Genomic DNA, 21,424 nt, shown 5'->3' with positions numbered 1-21,424 from the left:
TTCGCTTCTCGCGCGTCTTCTTTCCGGAAATCGAGGCACGTGTATATGGGTATATTCGTGTGCGGGATGGGCTATAGGTACCTACTGGTGAAAGGGGTTACGTGCGCCCCGAGTCAAGCAGGTGTTTGTAGGTTTGAACGTTTGGCCTGAATTAATATTTAAGGAAATTTACTAAATATTCTTTCTAATATAGATTATATGAATTTTATGCATTCTTATATATTTATTTTGCTTTGAATACTAGAGTAAATGTGAGACACACGCATCTTATACATGAAAAACTCAGCATGAAATTCACGCCCTCGACGAATTGGCCTTTTGCAAGTGAAACAATGTGGACCTTAAGGCTTCGCAGTCCAGCTTCTTGATCAGGTTCTTTAACGGATCCAGCGCTAAACCGATCAATAGATCGATGACGATCGATTTCACATTTGAGGCAGTTAGTAATGTATCTATGGTGTTTCCTAAATATTCAGCGAAATTCACATTTTCCTGCGGAATTTTCATGTCGAAATGATGAAAGCTTATTTTGCAAGGCGACACATTGTAATCGAAGGAAATTTTCGCGCGCAAACTTATACCCTTCGGCTCCAAGGGTAGTGTGCCGGAATAATCAATTTTTGGGGCGACCATAAACTTATGCGTGAACTGAAAAGGAGAAAATTAATATCATTGCTTTGATATCGTTATATATAAGGATATACAAGCTATAGGTATGTATTTGGCTTACGGTAAATTTTTTCAACAGAATCGTGCCACCTGTTAGATTAGCTGCCGAGCCGATGATAAAACGTTTGCCCTCGTGCGCGATCGTAAAATCTTCGGTCCGCATAATGTACGGCACAATACTGTTGATCGAGCGTATTTTTATTATTATTTTTTTTTTTTTTTATTCTCATACAATATTTATTATAGGGAGTATATTTTTCTTCGCGCGTTCTTCGTGCGTATAAATCGATACTTACTCGATCAAACCTCCTTCAAATTTCAACCACAACTTGTTTACCCAATTATCTAACAGGATACCATTGTATTGTGGAATCTGGAAGACCGATTTATTTGCGGCAATCAAGCCGTTAATCAAGGTTCGCAAAGCTAGATCTATGATCGAGTTGACGGCTTCCTGGTTGGAAACGTAATAAAGTTTTATGTTGATGTATTACGATTTAAAGTTTGCTCAATTTTAAAATCTGCCTATACCTGTGAGGTAGTGTGCAAAGCCTGCTTTCGCGACTCGGATGTTACGATCAGGTCGTCTCCGATTCTGTGACTGTCCGGGTCGTAGTAGCACAGCAGTCGTCTGAAGCAAGTTTCGGCGTGACGGAGAATCAGTTGCTCGACTTTGTATCTTGCGCCGATTCTATAATACGTTTTTATTATTCATTACATCTTTTATATATTAGGCGTTATAAAACACACGCGCATTATATATACCTCAAGTCGTAGTTATCCACGAAACCCAAATTACACTTGGTCATTACGACATCCGTAAAGCCTTCATTCGCGAAATCCTGTGTTAGAAAGATATTATATTTTACACGTGGATTAAGTTATATTTTTAATCTGTGCGTTAAACTCACGATTATACGCTGCACGCGCACTTCTTTTATCAACTGATCGAGACGGACGCTTATGTCGGTGATAAAATCATCTCCATCCGCTTGCATATCCCCTGGTTACGTGTAATTAAGTGATATTAATTAGATTTAGCAGTTACCAAAATATACTTTGAAGCTAATGACCTTAGCAGATTGCCATACCGTGGAAAGTCATGCTTTTGATGAAAATAGCACCGTTTACTTCCCTATCGTTCAATTCCGCATCGATGTATCCATTGATATAGGTATCGTGTTTACTATATGAAGAGTCAGCGATAGAAATCGTTCCATTAGTCCTGCATTTCTCTGCAAACGATTTATTGGTGATAAATAATTGCATTAATCGGTAGACAACAGTTCATAGATTTAATGAAACGCTGTATACACTATATCTCACCTATTCGTAACGATAAAACGGTTGATAGTATTGAAATGAATGTAAAAATTTGTAAGCCGCTCATGATCTAAAATTTTCAATTATAATAGCTTAAACATTTGTTCTTTCCTTATTGTATGATCATCTTCATTTACCTCTGCTATGTGGTATACTTGATGGTTTTTTTAACCAAGCGAACTATAGCTGAGTTTGTATATATGTATATATTTAAACTTCTGAAACAGCCAGTATAAAGAACTATGTAGACATCGACTAAATCAATAAGTATACATTAGTGCTATTTCTACTGGATCGACTTGACGTCCATTCTACGTTATCATAACGTTGTTAAAAAAAAAAACAATGAAAAATCCATTTATTGCTAATGCACGAACTTGAATTTACGTATGTACTACATGCCGTAGATAGATATAGTTACGTAGGTACAATACGAGGAAATTAATAAAAAAACAAAAACATTTAAGTTAGCGTTTAAAAACTTGAAAAAATTTATATAAATCTCGAAATATAATAATAATAATAAGTAGAATTAAATTACAGCACACATGATGCACAGACGATTCGTGAAAAAGTTCCTGTCTATGACTGCGAATTAAAAAATTTACAATATCGTGTACGCTTTAAGGTTTTTTAAAATATGACGAACAATGCACACATACATACAAAGGCGCAAAGGCTTTAATTTGAAAATGCTAATGTGAGAAGGGCGGTCAGAACGATGGTATAAAACAATTTATGCGTTTTCATATTAACTGAATTTATTAGAAGTCTGGCATTAATACACTATATGCGGTTTTATATAAATCAAGATTTCGTAATATTGGTAATTATATATTATAATACGTTCTTGAAAACATCCGAAAGTTGACTTAGATATTGCTGGCAATCTATCATTTGAGTCCTGGCGAACTCGTCTGCAGCGTCTATAGCAGAGTTCTCAATAGCTTTAAACGTCGATCGATCTCCACTATAAGACACCGGAATTATACCACCAAGTTTCAGGCTGATCTCAATATTTTTATAAGAGACAATACGAAAGTCGGTTAATTTTATCGAACAATTTGTCGATTTCAAATCAATCGCAACTGTGCTACTGAAGGAAAAGCCTTTGATCTCAATCGTAGCTATATTTTTACTCAACCACAACTGAAACAGCAATGGAATCGTCGAATTAAATTAATTTTTTATGCATGACTAAATTTTAATAAATCACATATTTGCTTACTTCAATGGCATCCGAAGATATAGTTAATTTTGGAAACCTAAACCCAAATTGAACGGTGTACACGTTATTCTCATTAGCAATGTAGACGTCGTCGGTTCTTTGAATTTTATCAATACCCCTGAAATTCGAATATTTTTCTATATTATTCGCAGTATTCATTTTTACTAGTGTTTTCATTTACTATTGGAATAACACTTACTCGACCAGAAAATCGTACACGTATAGAGTAATTAATCTCCATACGTTTACCGCTCTACCATTTAGAGAAAATCGAAGGCCTCCTTCGTGGTTAAGAAGAAACGCACTGAGCATACCAGGAATAGCCGTATCGACAAAGTAATTTATAGTAGACTGAAAGGATTAAAAGTTTCAAATATGTATTGCTGTTTATTTATCTTCGATTATGTATCTGTATGATTTGCAGCAACAAATACTCGGACTCACTTGTACACTTTCAAACGACAAGTCTCCATCTCTGTCAACTTTAAAGTTATCGACGCCGCATAAATCCGACCTTACACATGACTCAGCTAATCTATGAATTATTGCTTTCTCAGCTTTACTAAGAATTACGCTATTGTTGTTACTGTCGATCAACCTAAAATGAAAACAAATTTAGCAATCGTGCTATTACTTTATTTTTATATTTAGTGCAGGGATGTCCGCAGTGAATAAAAAATAAAAACATACAAGGAGTCATTGTCTGACTCGTAGAAAGTTACAGTGCAGCCGTTTGTATTCTGCAATGAGAAAGGCCATTAGAAAAAAATTAATTTAAAATTTCACAATAAATTAATATTTCTTACACTGCTGTAAGTATAATACTTCAAACTATCCATAATGACATCAACATACTTGCTCTTATCTTCTTGCATAAGATACCCTGGTGAGAAACACATTGTATATATAACTTTATAATAATTATCGTCATCTCGATTTCTAGATTTTCAAAATGCGCGCAATTAATCGATAATAAAATAACAACTTTTTCTGCACCACAATGTGCAATATTTTAATCTGAATAAAAAATCATAAACGTACCTTGAAAATGAATATTAACGAATGAAAATTTGTCATGTGTATTGATCGATAACTCAATCTTAGAATTATATAAGTGGATGTATTTATTATGCTCATATTCCAGTAAAACAGTATTTCTCAATCCCCGAGCACCTGAAAAAATTTGTTTGTGTATGATTTTGTAGATTCACCTTTATTTGTTCAAGTATTTATTAAACTGCCTTACTGCTATTGAATGAACAGTGAAAAGCGAATGAAAATTCTGGTAAAAGAACCAGACTGAAAATTAATACAGGAAAGTAGAAGATTTTCATTTTAGAAATTTTGTAAATGTATTTTAAATAAAGAAAATTGCACAAGTTCTACGGGTTTAAACAAACTGAGACTCTTTTAACTACGTTTCCTTAACTTTTTTTACGACGCATTTTATCGTTTTTCATCCACACGAAATTCTTGATTATATTTTATTACAGGTTTTAAAAAACAAAAATTCCATGTTAGCGTCGTCGAGTTTTGTAAAAAAAAAAAAAAAAATGAGTAATGACGTCCATCTGTAATTTTCAAATTATTTATTTCGAATTGTACTATTGTCAACCGCCACAACGCACTTTTATATCACAGCATCAGATAAGCCACTTCAGTAACGTTATAAAACTAGCATCAATAAGGATGTACATACATTATTTTTAGTATTACAATACGCGAATAAAAAAAAAATATAAAGACACAATCGTAAAGGAAAAGAATACTGTCATTTTGAAATGCTGAGTTGCGATGTATTGACGTGAAGTGCATCCAACGCCTTCTCGTTCAAGTATGTCAAAATAGTGTCCATCGCTTCCACGTTCATGACTTTCATCTGAAATGTTAAAACGTAAGGAAAGCATGTAAACTTGGTATATTCACAGGATATCGACGTAGATGATGATACATACCTTACTACCCGAAATCGTCAGACAGGGAAGATGAATTCTGTGAAGCATGCAGAGTCCCAGCTGCACATTGCTGATTTCCATAACTTGCCTCTGGAGCACCTTGTGAAACTTCTCGACTTCCTCCGCGTCTATCTTGTCCTTATCGTCTAAAAAGCTAAACGCACACCGCCTTGTCAGCAACAAGCACCTCTAATTCACACCAACTTAATCAAAGCAAAGTCCTCACCTCTTCCAAAGAGTCGTCAAATTTTTCACGTGAAACTTGATGGTGATGCTCTCGGAGTTGGGCAAGCCAGGTACGCCGTACTCGAGCAGCGCCTCGTCGCTATCGCGAGCCGTATCCTGTCCACCTCCGGGACTGATAATGATAGGCAAAAGCCACATGAGATCCTCGGCGTTGGCCGGCAATCCGACGAACATACAGTCGAACATCCGTGTCAGGGTCGCGTGCACCGCACGCATTGTCTTCGGCGTACCGCGACATAACAATAGAGGTAGTCGACTTGAGTTCTCGGTGGGTACATCGGTCAACGTGTGCGAGCGCCAGGACAACAGGTAGCCCTTGTAGACGCAGCTCTCCTTGTCTTCGCGACCGGTCAGTCGTGCGTGTACTTCGATCTAAAAATAATTATAATTCGTTTTAATAAATTCTTACGAAGCTTACTACTCAAGTATCTGCGTGCTATACCTTTACGACTGGGTGATCGGTTTCTTTGGGCCGCTGAATATCCAAAACGCTGATCTTGGCCTCGTAGCTAACGTCGTCTTGGGATAGAATACAAGCGACTTCTTCTCTCAGCTTCTTGGCGTATTGCTTTAATTGCACTTCGTTGTCGCAGTGAAAATCGAAGAGGACGGATACTCCCCAGATGTTCCACGTTTGTCTTAGCAATTCTGAAAGATATGATATATTTCGAAATGTAACGTTTAATTCTGTAATGACGATCTTTCAATTAGATTAATTTGCGCGTATATACATATCGTTCTAAAAATATTTTCCTCGTTGGCATTTGCATTTTAGGTTTAACATTGAAAGTGACGCCAAAGCGGAATCGAAGACTCAATTTGTTTAAAGTTGGAATGTCTCTTTGCGTAATTTGATACGCGTAGATTCGCGACTTTCAGTTTAAAATTTCCAAAAACAATTGTACCGTGCGAAGAAATTTATCACTTTTCTAGAGTAACAAAAAAAGTCTATAACAGAGTACGTAATAGAAAATTACAAGTGTATTTCGACCTGCTAAACTACGCTTTTATTACTATATAACGCATTTAGCACACGTTACAAACGCAACTACATGTCAGGCGAAGTACAAACAATTAACGCACTCGCATCATCGCATTACAACAGAGAAGTCGTGAATGACAAATTACTTGGCAAACCTACGAACTGAAATAATACGAAATCAGCATTTAGCACACAAGACAAAAACAACAGGTTCAAAAGTAAACAATACCAAAACTCCAAAAGTACTCACCCTCCAAATCTAGCAACGGATCATCCTGCTGCTGTTCGTCCTCAGCCGGCAGTAACGTCCTGGACACGAGACTGAAGAACTTTCTGGATTCTCGAATTCCAGCTGTCCTCGACAGCATACCCGTCCTACTGTCCTGTTGCCTGGACGTCTGATAATTACTGTCCATCATCGCGATATTTTGCAGCTCCGAAAGCAAGACGCGGAGTTGGCGCCAAAAGGCCGACCTAACCCCAGCCTACACTCGCTGCTCCTTGTATCCTGTATCACACACACACACCTTGCTAAACGATTCCAGCCCAAATTACAGTAAAACCATTGACTTTGGGCGTATATCATCGAGTCTCTTACACATTTCACTTTTAAAGGACTCGCGAATCTCCGTTAGATCCACAAATACATTATGTCGCGTTTGCGCAGCGCGCGAGTGGCGCAGAGACACATCAGCAGGGTTGGGGGGGGGGGGCAGAACAGGAGACGAACATCAGCTGGCGGCGGAAAGAGGTCCGTTCCTGTACCGTCACTTCGTTGACTGACGTCGCTGCTACGGACAGTCTGCGACCAGCAGTGAATTTTCATCATTGCCAGAGCCTATCTATACTCGTCGACTCGCGAGCGAGCGGACATCATCAGAGAGATCGGAAAAACACGGAAGAGGCCCGCAGACTTGTCTAATAAACGCGGATAGACCTGGGCGCTGAGGAGATACTGTTGTTCAACGAAAGCCAGATGATTACGTTCTGAGGCTCGGAGGAGGATCGTACTTATTATCCATCGTGCTCGTGAGTATAATCTAACGCTACTTTTGTCGAGGCTACGCTATCTCGCGAGGGCTCTTTAACGCTATATTCGTTATTCTTCGTCCAATCGTCGGCGCTGTGTCGTCGTTGTCCCCTTTCACTTCTCGCTGGATTTTAATTGACTGCTATCGTCGTTGTGTGGGTATAAATACGTGTGGGATATCTCTCGCCGTTTCCGCGACACATGTATCATTGGGCGCGCTAAAAATACAGTGTGGCTTGTTTTGATCACCTGTCAAGTGGCCCCCGATGTCGCTAATTGCTCATTTGCCTTCTGCTGATGCTGCTTTCTTTTTTTTCCATTCGATAGACTGGTTTTTCTAGCCAGTCTAGTATTGAGCATGAGACTTGAGCTGACTGGCTTTGTGTTTCAGAGTGAGCAATAGCAGGGAAAGTGGTTGTTGTCAAAAGTGGAACAACAATCGGTGAGCAGCCAACATGACGGAGGACATGTTAAGCGCTGACATATGCAGAGTGTGTCGATCAGAGGGTCTGCCTGATCGGCCGCTCTTCCATCCTTGCATATGTACAGGCAGCATCAAGTGGATACACCAGGAATGTCTGGTCCAGTGGATGAGATACTCCAGAAAGGAGTATTGCGAGTTATGTGGATATCGCTTCTCCTTCACTCCTATCTACAGTCCGGATATGCCCAGGAGATTGCCTCTGAGAGATGTGATCGGAGGCCTGTTTTCCAGTGTTGTCACAGCTGTGAAGTACTGGCTGCACTACACTCTAGTGGCTATTGCCTGGCTAGGAATTGTACCGCTCACAGCATGCAGAACCTACAGGGCTGTCTTCAGTGGCTCTATAGACCTTGTACGGGTATGACTATTTGGTAGAACTTTTTTTTCAATCTTGATTTATTTGATTAATTTATATCTGCAAAGATATGATTGCAGTAATGATGCATATTTTGATTAATTGGAAATTTCAAGACATTTTTTTTAGAAAATGATTGTACATAATTTGTATTCTTTATACTTTTGTTTTCTTCATTTATTACATTTTTTTTTTTTAATTCTAGATAATGTCCTTACCAATGGACATGCTTTCTACGGAGAACATATCCTCTGATGTTTTTCATGGTTGTTTTGTGATATCTTGTACATTGTTCACGTTCCTTGGACTTGTGTGGCTAAGGGAGCAAATTCTACATGCGGGTGGCCCTGAATGGTTGGAAAGAGACAATGCTCAGATGCCTCTTATTGACAATTTTGTCCAGCTGGATCAGAATGTTTTTCCACCAAGGGCACAGAATAACAACAATATACCACCGTTTGCTGAAGAACCTAGGCAAGCAGAGGAGCCCAACAATCACGGTAATTTCAATTTTTCGTTTGTTTGAATATTACTGCATTCCATTTTATTTTAGCAAATTTATGTCAAGTTTATTGTCAAGTCCAAGTGAAGAAATAGGAATTTATGTAACAAGAGAGATAATGACCCTGTACTTAAAAATAACACATTAGTGCGTTTGTACTAACCAGCTTTAAATTTTGAGTACAGTCTTATTTTCATTCTCTGTTAAACAATTAGCGTTGCCTATCACAATTACAATTGACGTTCACAAACTTTACCACAAAGCTTATCTAACGCCATCCAATTTGCTAGAAAATTTGCTCTATTTTTCTGTATCATTATTATAAATCTAAAATATTGACGATTATTCAGTTCCAGCAGCAGCGGCAGCGGGTAACAACCCAGTAGAGCTTCTGTTCCGGGTGATGGCAGAACGCCCAGGCCCCGCGGCACAAGCAGCTGGAGCTGCGGCTGACGTCGATGAAATCAACGTGGCTGAGCCAGCGGTAGGTCCAATTCCTCCACCCGAGGTCGCAGCCGCTGATCAACAGCAGGAACAGCAGCAACAGGCAAATGCTGCATTGGGAGGTGCAGAGTGGCGCGAACAGGGCCAGGGTGAGGCCGAAGAGGCCAACTGGAATCCTATGGAATGGGATCGGCCCGCCGAAGAGTTAACCTGGGAGCGATTGCTCGGCCTGGATGGCTCGTTGCTGTTCCTCGAGCACGTATTTTGGGTCATGTCGCTTAACACTCTGTTTATCATGGTAAGAATCGGATTTTTCTTTTTATAAAAGGTAGAGCATAAAATTTATACATTTTGTATTACAGGTGTTCGCATTTCTGCCCTACCAAGTTGGCTACTACGCAATATCGCTACTAGGCGCCCAAGAGATGGTTGCCGCCTCGCATTTCGAAGGTCTTCTCACGACCCTCTGCGGCTATTGCGTTCTCGGAGTTTTCCTCGTAGTGCTACACGCCCTAGCTGCTCTACTCGGCTTTCAGCGATCGCAACGCGTACTCGGACTCGGCTACGTCATCGTCAAGGTGAGAGACTTGCAAATTCGTCTGGGTTTCAAAGTATTGTAATGAGGTCGATAAATATTTAACGTTATGGTAAATATGAAGATAGACTGAAAAGTTAAAGCGTGTTTTAGAAGACTCCTTCTATTGCATTAAAAAGCTAGGTTGAATCTTATCGCGATGATCTGTATGTTTATAGGTATATGTGATTTGTAGAACCGAAAGCCCGAACAATTTCTCTATTTTCAGGTCTCTCTGCTCAGCGTTGTGGAGATCGGTGTGTTACCATTGGTCTGTGGTTGGTGGCTAGACATTTGCTCTTTGGCGATGTTCGACGCCACTCTGCGCGACCGCGAATCCTCATTCCGTCTGGCTCCAGGCACCTCCATGTTCATACATTGGCTCGTCGGTATGATCTATGTCTACTACGTCGCCTCGTTTATCCTCCTGCTGCGCGAGGTTCTGCGACCTGGTGTCCTTTGGTTCCTTAGGAACCTCAACGATCCAGATTTCTCGCCACTTCAGGAGATGATTCATTTACCGATACTGAGACACGCCAGACGTCTTGTAGCTTCGGCTGTCATTTTTGGAACTGCTATCCTCCTCATGCTCTGGTTGCCCGTCAAGATCCTCAGGTGGATGTGGCCAGGATTCTTGCCGTATACCGTTACCGTTCAGACCGAGACTCAAGTGAGCATTTACAACGAGCATTTTAATTTTTTCTATTCATTAACATTGCTTACTAATATTTAACTTCACGTGTCTAACAGATCAGTGAACTTTCCTTGGAACTGCTACTTCTGCAAGTAATCCTACCAGCTCTTCTTGAGCAGTCGCACACTCGTACTTGGCTGAAGGCCCTAATTCGCGGTTGGTGTCGTGTAGTCGCATGGATGTTGGATCTTCAGTCATACTTGTTGCGCGAACAGACAGACGAGCCAGCCCAAGCCGTCGCAGAGGAGCCTCAACATCCGGACCTCGGTGCAGTTCACCAGGCTCTGCTGCAACGCGACGGGCCCATCGGTTTTCAACCATACGTCAGACCAAAGTGGTTCCCAGCCAGATTGCTTGGACTATTGCTCTGTGTCTGCGTGTCGTTGGTGCTAGCCAGCCTACTAGCCATGACTCTGCCGGTATGGATTGGTAGGAGGGTCATGGCTCTTTGGATGGTCGGGGCACCTGCACCGTCGCCGCCTGTTTTGCCTCCTGCTTTGCCTACTAGCAATGGTAAGATTAAATGAAAAAATCAAGTTTTAACAGAAAACAAAAATGTTGTTCAAAATTCATCATTGATTCAATTTCAAGAAGGTACCGTAGAAGCATCCGCATTATCAGGTCGCGTACACGAGGTCTACACGATAGCTTGTGGTACATACGTATGCTGGGCTGCAGCGCGTGGTTTGGCTCTTGCCGTATCCTGGTTGCCCCGTGGTCGTCGAGCTATCCTCGACCGCGTCAAGCACTGGGCCATTATCGGCGCCAAAGCGTTTGTTTCCTGCATTCTTCTGGTTGGTGTTATTCCATTGCTCTTTGGCCTTCTGCTCGAGCTCGTCGTCGTCGTGCCACTTCGAGTTCCTCTCGAACAGAATCCTATCCTTTTCGTCTGGCAAGACTGGGCTCTTGGTATGTAATAACTTTTAATTATATTTTAATTCACATAACAAGTCTTCAAAAGTCTTGAGGGATATATTTTAAATTACATTAAAAACTTGATTAATCATCAACTATTAATTTAATATGATGACAATAATTCATTCCAGGCGTTCTGTATACCAAAATCGCAACAGCTGTAACGATGATGGGTCCAGAGTGGCGTTTAAAACTGGCTATCGAGCGTGCCTACAACGACGGTATACGTGAGATGGACCTGCGATTTATCGTCACAGAGCTTGCTGCTCCGGTAATTTGCTGTTTTGGCTTGGCTCTGGCTGTTCCGTATGCAGTGGCCTACAGCATCGTGCCGCTCTTCGTCACCAACATCCAGACGCAGATTCTTATCGCGCGCCGACTATACCCTTTCCTATTGCTCGTCAATCTTGTCTGCATCGTTATCAGTATACAGATCAAACAGTTTAAGAAACTCTATGAGCACATTAAAAACGATAAGTACCTGGTAGGCCAGAGACTGGTCAACTACGAGCACAGAAACAAACAGCAATCAGAGCAACAACAGCAGGCTACTGCAAGCTAGCGGCTACAGCGATAATAAGTTGACGCGAAGCAACGAGACACGACTGCTGCATTGGATCACGAAGGTCTCAGGATCCGAGGGGGTATTTTTTTTCTTGACTTGTCTGTTTCTGTGATCTATAACAAGTTGATGGTTTTCGAGTGCGAAGGAGCATGTCTCTGATTGGCAAAGTGATTTTTTATAAACTGTTTTGACAATGCTTAAAGGCATCTTTCGATTTCGTATATAATTTCATTTGACTCGTTGAATACAAGATTGGCTTTGCAAGATTGAAATTTGGTTCATACATAGACATCGAACTTGTAGAAAGCTTAAAGTGAAACAGCATGGTTTTATTAAATTATGGACTGAGTACTGCTTTCTACGACTCAAAAAGTATTGATTGTCCAAACCTAAACGTGGACGTACTCTTTACACGCCTTGTGAACCAAATTTTCAATCCAAAAAATGTTGTTTTTTTTTTCTTTTCATTCCTTCTTCCCTCTCGGGTCCATTTTTCCTTATTTTTCTTGGTAATATTTAATATATTATACATGGTAATTATGTAAAGCGGATGTTGAATAAATCAGAAGGCTGTTTTCCAATTTTTGTTTAATCTAGAAGAATAAATCTGGATTAGTTTTCAGGGTTGGCAAGAATAAGTTCAACTTTTTGCTTCGTTAAAATGGATTGAAAGTCAAATACTGAACGTGGCTTTTCATTACATGAGCATTGTAGTTTATGATAATTGCTTGCAATTCATCAGTGCTCTTTTGCATTACTACCGAAGTTTTATCGACAACTCAGTTTAGCATTTTTAAGTGAACGACAATGTATAAGATAAGAAAGACGTGTAGAGTCCTATAAAAATTATTTTGAATAATTTTCACAACATTCAATTAGATTAATCGTGTTTCCAAATTTTTACGGATGGTAAAACTTAAAGGAATTGAAACGTTATATAAATTTAAAAAATTAGAATTGTATTATTATTTTTGCCAACTCTGATTAGATAAATGCAATTTTTGTTTTAAATCTAGTTATAAAAGAACATTAGCAAAATTAAAGTGTTACATCGTTTAGCAATTTTCTTCGTAGGCTTTGTTGTTAGTATTTTTACTGTTTTTTTTTGCGTTCGATAATACTAGACAGAATTATTGGATTACATTGATTTCGTGCACACATTGGAGTCATTAGTCTTAAGTTCAATTTGTCTTCTGAGTATAACAGTTAATATTATAATGCAAACTAAAAAAAATATCACATTTTTCGGCAAGAGAAAGCACATTATAACTGCCCCATAAGTACACTTGTAATATTCATTAGTCTGTCCCAATAAAATATAGGCTTAAATTCGTATCTGTCATAGCTTCTAGGAACTAGCATTATCAGCTGATAAATGCATTCAAAATTACTTTAGAAATCAATTAAATCACCAATTTTTTTTATTCACTTTCAACTCATTTAATCCATATCTCTATTAACAGGAAAAATTTGCTAAAATTTTAAACTTATCAATAAGTAGTGAAAGTAAAGGTCTGTATATTGTAAAAAGAAGTTAGATATGCATATGAATGGTATTTTTATATACTGATGATATGAAAGCGAATCATTCGTAAGAGTATGTACATGTAGCGGTATACCTATCGTTGTCACCAATTTTCAAAGTTAAAGTAACGATAGTAAATTAATATAAAAGTTTTTCCTCGATGTGTGTATGAGCGCGAGAATGTGAGTATGTAAAAAAGACTAATATAAAATAAATATAAACGCATTATTACCATGATTTTAAATGGTTTAAAATAAACTTACAAAGGTTTTCTGTCACAAAAGTTTATTTACATAAAAAAAAAGTTATTTATTTATAAATTAGCTCTACTATACTGATTATTAACAGCAAATACTGAATGATTTGTTCTATGTATCGTAAATTTCGCTAGTATGTAAATCGATAAAACTTCTCTATAAATAAATTTTCATGCATAAAATTTTCGATATAATTGATTTACTAGCATCCTATTTCAGGAAATTTCTATTGACAAATAAATTATTGCTCGGTATAAATCAACCGACATTAAATAAAATGTACATATACTGTATATATTTATGTACAATATTCAATCTTGTTCCATTTTTACTGGAGGTAGTATAATTCCTTGCAGTCTGAACAGCTGTGGGTGCTTTGTTATTTTTACAGGAAGAATAGTAAAGATATTTATGACCTGTACAAACAATATTTTCAATCACTTCTCTTCGTAACATATAATTAAATTCCTCAGACTAATATAAAGTATATCTTTTTACCTGGTCAACCTGGCGCTCTTTCCATGTTAACTTGACAGTCGGTACTTCATCATTTGTTGTGAACTCGGTCGTGGTCTCCTCAATCGTATCGGAGAAGTAAAGTCGAACCTTTAGACCTGTGTCACAAAGCATTGCATCGGCCGATCTCTCCTTTACATCCATCACAATGGCTAGAGCGTTCATCGAGCCCCGCAGGTCCAACATGTACGTGAAGTACAGAGCGTTGCTCTGCTCTTGGGCCATCTTTGCCAAGTATTTTTTCGTGTTGCAGTTCGTCGCAACTCTAAAGATCGGTTTTTATTATTGTTAAACTTTGACGAGTCTGGTAATGAATTCAAGATAAGCGTGAGATGAAGCATAACTTACCGAGCGCAAATTTTGGAAGACCATTCAGATGGAAGAGGCTGATTCTTTATAGATGCGTAGAGCAGACGATGCACCACGCAGTCAGGATATCTCCTTATCGGAGAGGTGAAGTGTGTGTAATATTCGGCATTCAGCGCATAATGCCTCAAAGCTTCTTTTGTTTTGACCGATGCTGAACATTTGTACACTGCACGCTATGAATTAAAAATATTTAATGATTAGGCTCTCAAGGATCCAACAATTCTTACTAATGCAAGTTCATTTACCGTCATGGATTTAGCACAAAGGCTGTTTATCACCATCATATTGTAATAAGCCACGTCCAAGCTTCCGTCGTTCCCGCTATCATTCAAGTTGACTTGATACTTGCTAAGGGTTTTGTGCAATGTACCGGCAGATTCGACGTCCAAATGGACTCCGAATTTCTTAAGTAAGTTGCGCGTTTTCTGAAGTATTCGCATCGATGGCTCCGGATGCGAACGTAAGAGAGACACCTCTGGCAACGTTTCGTAGAGGTATTTAGCCACTGTCATATTTGCCAGCAACATGAATTCTTCTATAAGACTAGAGACAATTTTAATATTAGTTTTAATTCGGGAAATAACTTTGATTTTCATTCAAATAAGTAATAAATAAGTTGTTTGAAATCAGCTCACCTATTACTTTCTATTCTCTCTTCAAGTTTATAAGAAGAGGGCAGTCGCGTATCTTTGTCCAAAAATACTATCAATTTTGGCTGATCGATTCTCAACGCACCCTCGTCGAACCTTTTCCTTTTCAACTCCATAGATATGTTGTAAAGATTTCTCACTACTTTAACCAAATCGGATGGTTTGTAGTTTCCAGCTATTGTTAAGCTGCCGTCTTTTTCCCAGTCGTACGACTCATCGTCAATCATTATCTGAGCCTGTCCGTAAGCCATCTGACAGCAAGAATTTATCACAGTTTTCGCGAAACGAGAACTGACGATTTCGGCGCTTGGAGTCATCTCTAGAATAACAGAGAAGGCCAATTTATCTTGTCCTGGCAGTAACGAACAAGCTAAGCATAATTGTTTCGGCAGCATATGATAAACATTGTCAACCATGTACACTGTAGTAGCTCGCTCTGCTACTTTTTTGTCCAAGGGTGAGAATGCTTCTAAGAAATGTGTTACGTCGGCTATGTGAATTCCAACCTGCGATAAATTAAACAGCGATTAGTAATATTATAAATGATTCTCTATTCATTTTTTTTTATGCTTAGAAATTAATTGTGTACCTCGAAATTTCCATTTTCGAGGAGTTTGCAGGACATAGCGTCGTCTAAATCTACAGCAGTGGCAGGATCAATTGTAAAAATGCATGTTTCCCGTAAATCTTCTCTATCTGCTAGATCTGCTTCAGTTGGAATGTAATCTGAAGGTGGGAGATCTTGCAATAATTCGTCTTCGTATGGTGTCAAAATTAAATCATTTTCAAGCAATATTGCCTTCGTCTCGACACTCAAATCTCCTTTGCTTCCCACAATCTGCACGATTTCTCTGTAAATAATAAGCAACTCGTTAATCAGAATTTTTGTAAATCAGTTATAAATATTTGTTAAATATTTTTACCCTTCAGCAAAAGCTACTTTTTTCCAGTCAACAATATCACATAAAAATAATGTCTCCTTAAATTGGTCCGGATTATCATAAAAATGTTTAGGAACTGTTTTTGGATTGATTCTCAACTGTGGCACTCTTGAATCTCTAGGTTGAAGAAAGACAAAAACGTCTTGTTTTTTTAGGTATCCTACAGCTTTTCTTGGATGGGCTTTCTCTAAAATACTCAAAACGGTTCCTGTCCTCTGCCAAGTAGTTTCAGTTAACCGGAACCACTTATCTTTAGGATTGATAATGACAGCAACCAAATCACCTTCAAGAGCTCTATTACGATCTTTCAAACCAACAATCAATAAATCTTGGTCACCAGTAGCTAAAGAAACATAAGCATTTTGATAACATCTAGGGTTTATACGAATATGTCCATCAATCACATTTGGATTTTCAGGATCTTGAAAAGCTAAAAGTTGTTTCACCACTTCACTGGGCAAATGCTCGTTGAACACTTTTTTCTCTCTTTTTCTCTTTTCCTTCAATATTTTCTCTTCCTCAATGCTTCCACCTTTATCCCCTTGTCCTCTTGGATAATTATTGTCATTGGCAGTAGATTTTTTAACTTTATTTTTTATTCTCTTCTCAATTTGTTTCTGCTTTTGCTTCTCTTCTTTTTCTTTCCTCTTACTTACATGATTGACATTTGCACAACTACTTGTACTTGGTTCTTCAATGGCATTAGGCTTTTCATTTTCATGATTTATTATGCCATTTATATTTTTCTGCCGTGTCCTGGGTTTTCTTACCCTTTTTTCACCTTTCTCCCATTCTCTTATAAAAGGTCCTTTTTCTGGTGTCGAGAGAGAACTTGAATTTTTCTATGTCAAATAAAAATCATATCATTGAATTGTTAATAGGAATTCTGGTATTAATTGATAGATCTACATTAAAGTATCACAATAATTTTAAAAAGTCATAGCTAATCATTACATAAAAATATGTAATATTGCTCAAGCATTAGAAACTTTTGTGATACTTAGTGATCATGCATGCAATAAAAAAATTTTGAAAAAACATACATCGCTGACAAGTGATTCTTCGCTCAACTGCAGTGTTGACATCTGCTCTCCAGTCTGTTTGATCTCTTGTTCAATCTGGGAATTTTGTGCAATAATCTCTGTACATTGAACTGCATTGTCTTCAATGGTCTGTAAAACTTCTACGCTACCCTCAACGACCTGAGCAATCATTCCAATCGGTGCATCAGCCCCATTCTCTAATTTAGGCCTTCGTGGTGGCCTCTTCTTGATCAGGATCTTTGGGATCAATGAACTCTCAGGAGTTTCCTGATCGCTGTTTTGAGTTTGAGGTTTTCTCGACCCACGATTACCTCGTCTGGTCCTCAGATAAGTGAAATTTGCATATCCTCCTCCCGCAGCCATTGTCTAAACAAACGAAATATCTTGCAACTTGTTTACTTATGACAATGGCGATAAAATAAACATTATCAGTGATAACTGAATAAAGTATACTCACTGCGTCGTTCTACTCGTTCCAATTTTTTCTGTGGTGAATTAAATAATTTTGGATTTTATGAAATTTTGAAGAATCCAGAGTTCTAAAGCATTTTTCGAATGACGAGGTTAGAAATGTGTTGACGCTTGTGTGATTTCAAGGTGTTTTGAAAGACAGTATTTGTAACATACGGAGGATATTCCTATGTCACTCTATATATACTTACTGTCTTCATCTTTTTATTATCTTTTTCACAAGCACGTCTATATAGATACACGTATATATATATATGCTATGACTGACGCTACGTACAGTACAGTCTACTGCATTTGAGCAGATGCAGAGAACACCTGATGCGGGTGGCGGGTGGCCAAAAGCGCGGCGCGTAACTGTACTGTATGATCTAACGAAATACAAATATTGGGGTTTTCGCAATGAGATGATTAATCATGCAACTGCGCACAAATATTGCAAAATTAATTGAATTTTAAAAATCAATATACGATAATAAACAGACAAATTTCTCACTTTGGTTCCGCAAACTAACTTATTTTAATTCATATATAGTTTAAATTAATTCAATTGTAGGAAGAAAGTGTATGGATAAGGAATAAAATACTATTTTATAAAAATATGAATGTAAAAATTTATTACTTGCTGTTAAATAATACACTAGTAAAATTGTTCTTGGCTACTACATTATAACACAGATTACTCGTCACAATTATAAGTCTTCATTCTCAAGAAGAAAATATATTACAACTCACAGAGTGCAAGTAAAAAAAGAATCACTTAGTATACAAAACAATTCGATTTAAAAGTTAATTTTCTAAAATTCAGTCTTATCTAATGGATTGTTTCAAGCGTGAAGCAACAGATTTTACTTCAGTTGTTTCTTTCTTCTTGTGTGGATCTGGCTGGAAGCATTTCCATAGTCTCAATGTCTCGTCGGCTCCGGCGCTAAGAACAGTGGTTCCATCAGGCGACATGGCAAGATGTAAGACGCGATTCGTATGTCCTGTGAGTTCAGCTACTTTGCTCATAGCTGGGTATTTCCAGATTGTTAGTTGATTTTGGGCATAGCCATGTCCAGAGACTATTTCTTTGTAAGTGGTAGACCAGAGCAGGGAACAAACTTGAGATTTAGTATCTATTGTATTGAGACAAGCACCTGCAACAGTATTACAACAAATTATTAAACAATTCATCTACACAAATTAATGAAAAGTAAATTTAAAAAAATATTATTTACCTGTGTTACAATTCCAAAATCTAATAGTTCTATCGGCTGTACCTCCACCACTTGCCAAGACATGATTTTGCCATGGACACCAGGCAAGTGCTTTCACAGCAGCTTGATGCTGATTGAGAGAATAAATAGGTTGTACATGTGAATAATTTTGTCCAGCCATGCATGGCCAAATCTGTAGCATGTTGTCATTTCCTCCACTAGCTAGGTACTTTCCATCTAATGACCATTTTAAGCCACAAACTTCTTGAGCATGTGCATTCATTGTTGCTACAAGATGTTCACGTTGTCTAACATCATGGTGCACAATTTGACCAGCTCTGAAATTCAATGAAAAAGCAGCATGAATTATTTTTAAATTAACAACAAAATGATTAAAGATGTCTAGAGAATTTGATAAATACCTGCAACCACTGGATATAATATGAGAATTCCAAGAAAGTGATCCAACTCTTGCTGAATGTCCACTCATTACGCGCACTCTTTTCATCTGACCACAATCCCATAATTCTGTATTACCTACAGTTGTCCCTACGGCAAGATATAGCCCTTCTTGGATCCAAGCAACTGAACAAACGTAATCATTGCCTTCCAATTCAAAAAGTTGTTCAATGGTGCCAGTTCCAGCATTCCATAAATAAACATTAGCTCCTAAAGCTACAGCTAATATATTACTCGATGACCAGTCAACCAAATTTAAATCTGGAATTAAAATTGTATCATAGAATTAAAAAAAACAAATCATTTTGATTTGAAGTAAGCCAATAAATGTTCAAAATTTACAATAATCGTCGACTATCTCTGGGGCATCTAATATACGATCAGGTGCTTGTGGAATGTATCTTGATGAAGACTTCACACTAGCTGGAGTCTTGGTTTGACTGTAAACTACTCGCAATGGATTTTGATATCCTTCTGGAGGAGCAGGAGCTTTATTTTGATAGGACAATACTCTCATATTATTTACATCTCCACCATGCAAATTCTCTCCAATCAAACGTTGCATCTCACGTTTGGAAGGACTAGAGCATTCAGATTTGTTGCTCTCCTGGTCAGTGCTTTGCTGTTGCTGTAACTATGACATATTCTTAATATTTTTATTTTTGAATTCAAGAAAACATCCGAATGACCAGAAGTATAACATACCTTGTAATAGCCTAGTTCAAAATTAGTTGTAGATCTCGCTGGAATAAACCTGTCTCCTCCACAAGGAGTTTTTGCTGGAGTTGTTGAGCGGCCTAAGAGAATAAGGATTTTATTATTACACCGTGCAAAAATGTATGAATCGTAAATTGTTTTAAAAAATAATATTCTTACTTGGAGATTTTTTAGACCCTTTTGATGGTGTTTTTGCTTTTGTACCACGGTTTTGATTTTCTACTCCTTTTTTTGGAGTCTTCCCCGTGCTTGTGTTACTGTTGCTTGCCATGGATGTACTCATAGCTTTTCTGGAATTGTTTAAACTAATATTTCCACTGAAATGTTGAATATTAAACATCAGACAATGATTGCAAATCCATAAATGAAATTTGTACCAAAATAATCTACAAGACGTACCTTGAATTTGAAGTCTCCAAACATTTCTTTTGCCATCTAGGCACAGGACCCTTTATTGCTTCATCCATCCTTGTTAAATTGTTTAATTCCTTCATATATTTTAAGTGTGACATGTTTGCATCGATTAACGTTCAACGCTTCTAGTCTAATTCACTAAAATTAATTTATATCAGCAAAAGATGCTCCTTGAGGGTAAAAAGAATTTATGGCGCCAAGGACGCGCACATTTGTCACGTTTTTCGAGGTTGCGCTTTTTTGTAATCGCTGCAATGTTAACGTGATTGTTTACTGTTGAAAATACGTTGAACCAGCATTGGAGTAAATTATTACCTTTATTTCCTCAATATCATTCAGTCACTTTGTTTAAAATGCCTTTTTTAGGCAGCACAGCGTTAGGCCAAGCACAAGTGAAACCGTCTAGCGTGCTTTTAAAGGGAAACGCCAACAGCCGACTCAACCGTTAAAATTTGAAAATATACAACGAAAACTGCGTAGAAAGTACTAGACCACGAAACTCGCGCACAAAAAACCTACAGGTTTGGTTGTGTTATGTTGGTACAGAGCCTGTAGAGGGCAGCCGCATCATGAAAGAATGCAGTTGCCGGCTTGTCGCAGTGAGCGCGCGATTTCAAAATTTGTACATACAATATTAATCTTACGTTGTTATACCTTTTTAATTTTTTTTTTTCGTTTTTAGATCTATAATGTATGTGTATACTGATGAACTCATTTTTTTTTAATGTTATAATTCAAACCTATTCATTTTGCTTGATAACTATTAATAAGGAAATGAAAAATAATAAAAGTAAACATGTCTTTAGAATATCTACTTGAATATTTCACGACCTGTAATGCTAAAATTGCACTTACCTCATGTTGAAAATAATATTTTTCGTATATTGTCTATTCTCTCGA

The 21,424-nt window shown here is 37.9% G+C and overlaps 6 protein-coding genes across 12 annotated transcripts; 1 reads left to right on the top strand and 5 right to left on the bottom strand.

Annotated features, from left to right (window-relative positions):
- Window positions 1–190: 190 nt before the first annotated feature.
- Window positions 191–2,268, bottom strand: LOC100302004 (lipase-like venom protein). The gene is made up of 9 exons (NM_001161567.1): window positions 2,130–2,268; window positions 1,996–2,062; window positions 1,761–1,904; window positions 1,581–1,672; window positions 1,435–1,511; window positions 1,201–1,360; window positions 966–1,123; window positions 731–848; window positions 191–648 (listed from the first exon to the last, which is right to left on the bottom strand). The coding sequence occupies exons 2-9, from the start codon at window positions 2,057–2,059 to the stop codon at window positions 295–297; spliced, it is 1,167 nt and encodes a 388-aa protein (NP_001155039.1). The 5' UTR covers window positions 2,060–2,062; window positions 2,130–2,268; the 3' UTR covers window positions 191–294.
- Window positions 2,269–2,731: 463 nt separating this feature from the next.
- On the bottom strand, window positions 2,732–4,769 carry LOC100122343. The gene is made up of 8 exons (XM_001605895.6): window positions 4,467–4,769; window positions 4,262–4,393; window positions 4,027–4,103; window positions 3,911–3,960; window positions 3,665–3,818; window positions 3,420–3,571; window positions 3,221–3,338; window positions 2,732–3,141 (listed from the first exon to the last, which is right to left on the bottom strand). The coding sequence occupies exons 1-8, from the start codon at window positions 4,552–4,554 to the stop codon at window positions 2,830–2,832; spliced, it is 1,083 nt and encodes a 360-aa protein (XP_001605945.2). The 5' UTR covers window positions 4,555–4,769; the 3' UTR covers window positions 2,732–2,829.
- A 23-nt stretch (window positions 4,770–4,792) lies between these two features.
- Window positions 4,793–7,466, bottom strand: LOC100122359 (centromere protein L-like). The gene is made up of 5 exons (XM_001605914.6): window positions 6,654–7,466; window positions 5,864–6,069; window positions 5,402–5,793; window positions 5,176–5,329; window positions 4,793–5,099 (listed from the first exon to the last, which is right to left on the bottom strand). Exons 1-5 carry the CDS (start codon window positions 6,820–6,822, stop codon window positions 4,992–4,994), a joined length of 1,029 nt encoding a protein of 342 aa, XP_001605964.1. The 5' UTR covers window positions 6,823–7,466; the 3' UTR covers window positions 4,793–4,991.
- Window positions 7,253–13,101, top strand: LOC100122375 (E3 ubiquitin-protein ligase MARCH6). Of its 4 annotated transcripts, none has more exons than XM_008215313.4 (9): window positions 7,253–7,432; window positions 7,825–8,269; window positions 8,478–8,772; window positions 9,125–9,516; window positions 9,581–9,796; window positions 10,022–10,462; window positions 10,543–10,999; window positions 11,078–11,395; window positions 11,533–13,101. In XM_008215313.4, the coding sequence occupies exons 2-9, from the start codon at window positions 7,889–7,891 to the stop codon at window positions 11,961–11,963; spliced, it is 2,931 nt and encodes a 976-aa protein (XP_008213535.1). In that variant the 5' UTR covers window positions 7,253–7,432; window positions 7,825–7,888; the 3' UTR covers window positions 11,964–13,101. The 4 variants fall into 4 exon arrangements, with proteins under 4 accessions (XP_008213535.1, XP_008213533.1, XP_032454466.1 ...); XM_008215311.4 differs by having other exon boundaries at window positions 7,254–7,432; window positions 7,825–8,275; XM_032598575.1 differs by having other exon boundaries at window positions 7,255–7,432; window positions 11,081–11,395; window positions 11,533–12,547.
- A 285-nt stretch (window positions 13,102–13,386) lies between these two features.
- On the bottom strand, window positions 13,387–18,339 carry LOC100122391 (DIS3-like exonuclease 2). Of its 2 annotated transcripts, none has more exons than XM_008215310.4 (9): window positions 17,725–18,339; window positions 17,268–17,650; window positions 16,207–17,066; window positions 15,873–16,134; window positions 15,269–15,789; window positions 14,879–15,176; window positions 14,613–14,806; window positions 14,247–14,529; window positions 13,387–14,164 (listed from the first exon to the last, which is right to left on the bottom strand). In XM_008215310.4, the coding sequence occupies exons 2-9, from the start codon at window positions 17,628–17,630 to the stop codon at window positions 14,060–14,062; spliced, it is 2,886 nt and encodes a 961-aa protein (XP_008213532.1). In that variant the 5' UTR covers window positions 17,631–17,650; window positions 17,725–18,339; the 3' UTR covers window positions 13,387–14,059. The 2 variants fall into 2 exon arrangements, with proteins under 2 accessions (XP_008213532.1, XP_008213531.1); XM_008215309.4 differs by having other exon boundaries at window positions 17,268–17,633.
- Window positions 18,325–21,028, bottom strand: fzy (fizzy). Of its 3 annotated transcripts, none has more exons than NM_001161468.1 (8): window positions 20,840–20,999; window positions 20,510–20,773; window positions 20,270–20,427; window positions 20,099–20,190; window positions 19,736–20,015; window positions 19,357–19,654; window positions 18,956–19,272; window positions 18,325–18,874 (listed from the first exon to the last, which is right to left on the bottom strand). In NM_001161468.1, exons 2-8 carry the CDS (start codon window positions 20,620–20,622, stop codon window positions 18,546–18,548), a joined length of 1,587 nt encoding a protein of 528 aa, NP_001154940.1. In that variant the 5' UTR covers window positions 20,623–20,773; window positions 20,840–20,999; the 3' UTR covers window positions 18,325–18,545. The 3 variants fall into 3 exon arrangements, with proteins under 3 accessions (NP_001154940.1, XP_008213300.1, XP_008213301.1); XM_008215078.4 differs by having other exon boundaries at window positions 18,384–18,874; window positions 19,736–20,027; window positions 20,840–21,028; XM_008215079.4 differs by having other exon boundaries at window positions 18,384–18,874; window positions 19,736–20,021; window positions 20,840–21,000.
- Between the last annotated feature and the right edge of the window lie 396 nt (window positions 21,029–21,424).

This window comes from Nasonia vitripennis, chromosome 3 (genome assembly GCF_009193385.2).
Source record: "Nasonia vitripennis strain AsymCx chromosome 3, Nvit_psr_1.1, whole genome shotgun sequence".
Taxonomy (NCBI): Eukaryota; Metazoa; Arthropoda; class Insecta; order Hymenoptera; family Pteromalidae; genus Nasonia; species Nasonia vitripennis.
This window is presented reverse-complemented; position numbering and strand designations above follow the sequence as displayed.

Coding starts and splice junctions, on each gene's coding strand:
- LOC100122375 (XM_008215311.4), top strand. CDS start 7,889: ATGACGGAGGACATGTTAAGCGCTGACATATGCAGAGTGTGTCGATCA. Junction 10,463..10,542: donor CCGTTCAGACCGAGACTCAA/GTGAGCATTTAC, acceptor CGTGTCTAACAG/ATCAGTGAACTTTCCTTGGA. Junction 11,396..11,532: donor CTGGCAAGACTGGGCTCTTG/GTATGTAATAAC, acceptor AATTCATTCCAG/GCGTTCTGTATACCAAAATC.
- fzy (XM_008215078.4), bottom strand. CDS start 20,622: ATGTCACACTTAAAATATATGAAGGAATTAAACAATTTAACAAGGATG. Junction 20,428..20,509: donor TTGGAGACTTCAAATTCAAG/GTACGTCTTGTA, acceptor TCAACATTTCAG/TGGAAATATTAGTTTAAACA. Junction 20,028..20,098: donor TTGAACTAGGCTATTACAAG/GTATGTTATACT, acceptor AATATGTCATAG/TTACAGCAACAGCAAAGCAC.
- LOC100302004 (NM_001161567.1), bottom strand. CDS start 2,059: ATGAGCGGCTTACAAATTTTTACATTCATTTCAATACTATCAACCGTT. Junction 1,361..1,434: donor GTGGATAACTACGACTTGAG/GTATATATAATG, acceptor AACGTATTATAG/AATCGGCGCAAGATACAAAG. Junction 649..730: donor TTCTGTTGAAAAAATTTACC/GTAAGCCAAATA, acceptor TCTCCTTTTCAG/TTCACGCATAAGTTTATGGT.
- LOC100122359 (XM_001605914.6), bottom strand. CDS start 6,822: ATGATGGACAGTAATTATCAGACGTCCAGGCAACAGGACAGTAGGACG. Junction 5,794..5,863: donor CCGATCACCCAGTCGTAAAG/GTATAGCACGCA, acceptor AATTATTTTTAG/ATCGAAGTACACGCACGACT. Junction 5,100..5,175: donor TGACGATTTCGGGTAGTAAG/GTATGTATCATC, acceptor TTAACATTTCAG/ATGAAAGTCATGAACGTGGA.
- LOC100122343 (XM_001605895.6), bottom strand. CDS start 4,554: ATGAAAATCTTCTACTTTCCTGTATTAATTTTCAGTCTGGTTCTTTTA. Junction 3,961..4,026: donor AGTATTATACTTACAGCAGT/GTAAGAAATATT, acceptor TTCTCATTGCAG/AATACAAACGGCTGCACTGT. Junction 3,142..3,220: donor TATCTTCGGATGCCATTGAA/GTAAGCAAATAT, acceptor TTGCTGTTTCAG/TTGTGGTTGAGTAAAAATAT.
- LOC100122391 (XM_008215310.4), bottom strand. CDS start 17,630: ATGGCTGCGGGAGGAGGATATGCAAATTTCACTTATCTGAGGACCAGA. Junction 15,790..15,872: donor TCGAAAATGGAAATTTCGAG/GTACACAATTAA, acceptor AATTTATCGCAG/GTTGGAATTCACATAGCCGA. Junction 14,530..14,612: donor TCTTCCAAAATTTGCGCTCG/GTAAGTTATGCT, acceptor ACCGATCTTTAG/AGTTGCGACGAACTGCAACA.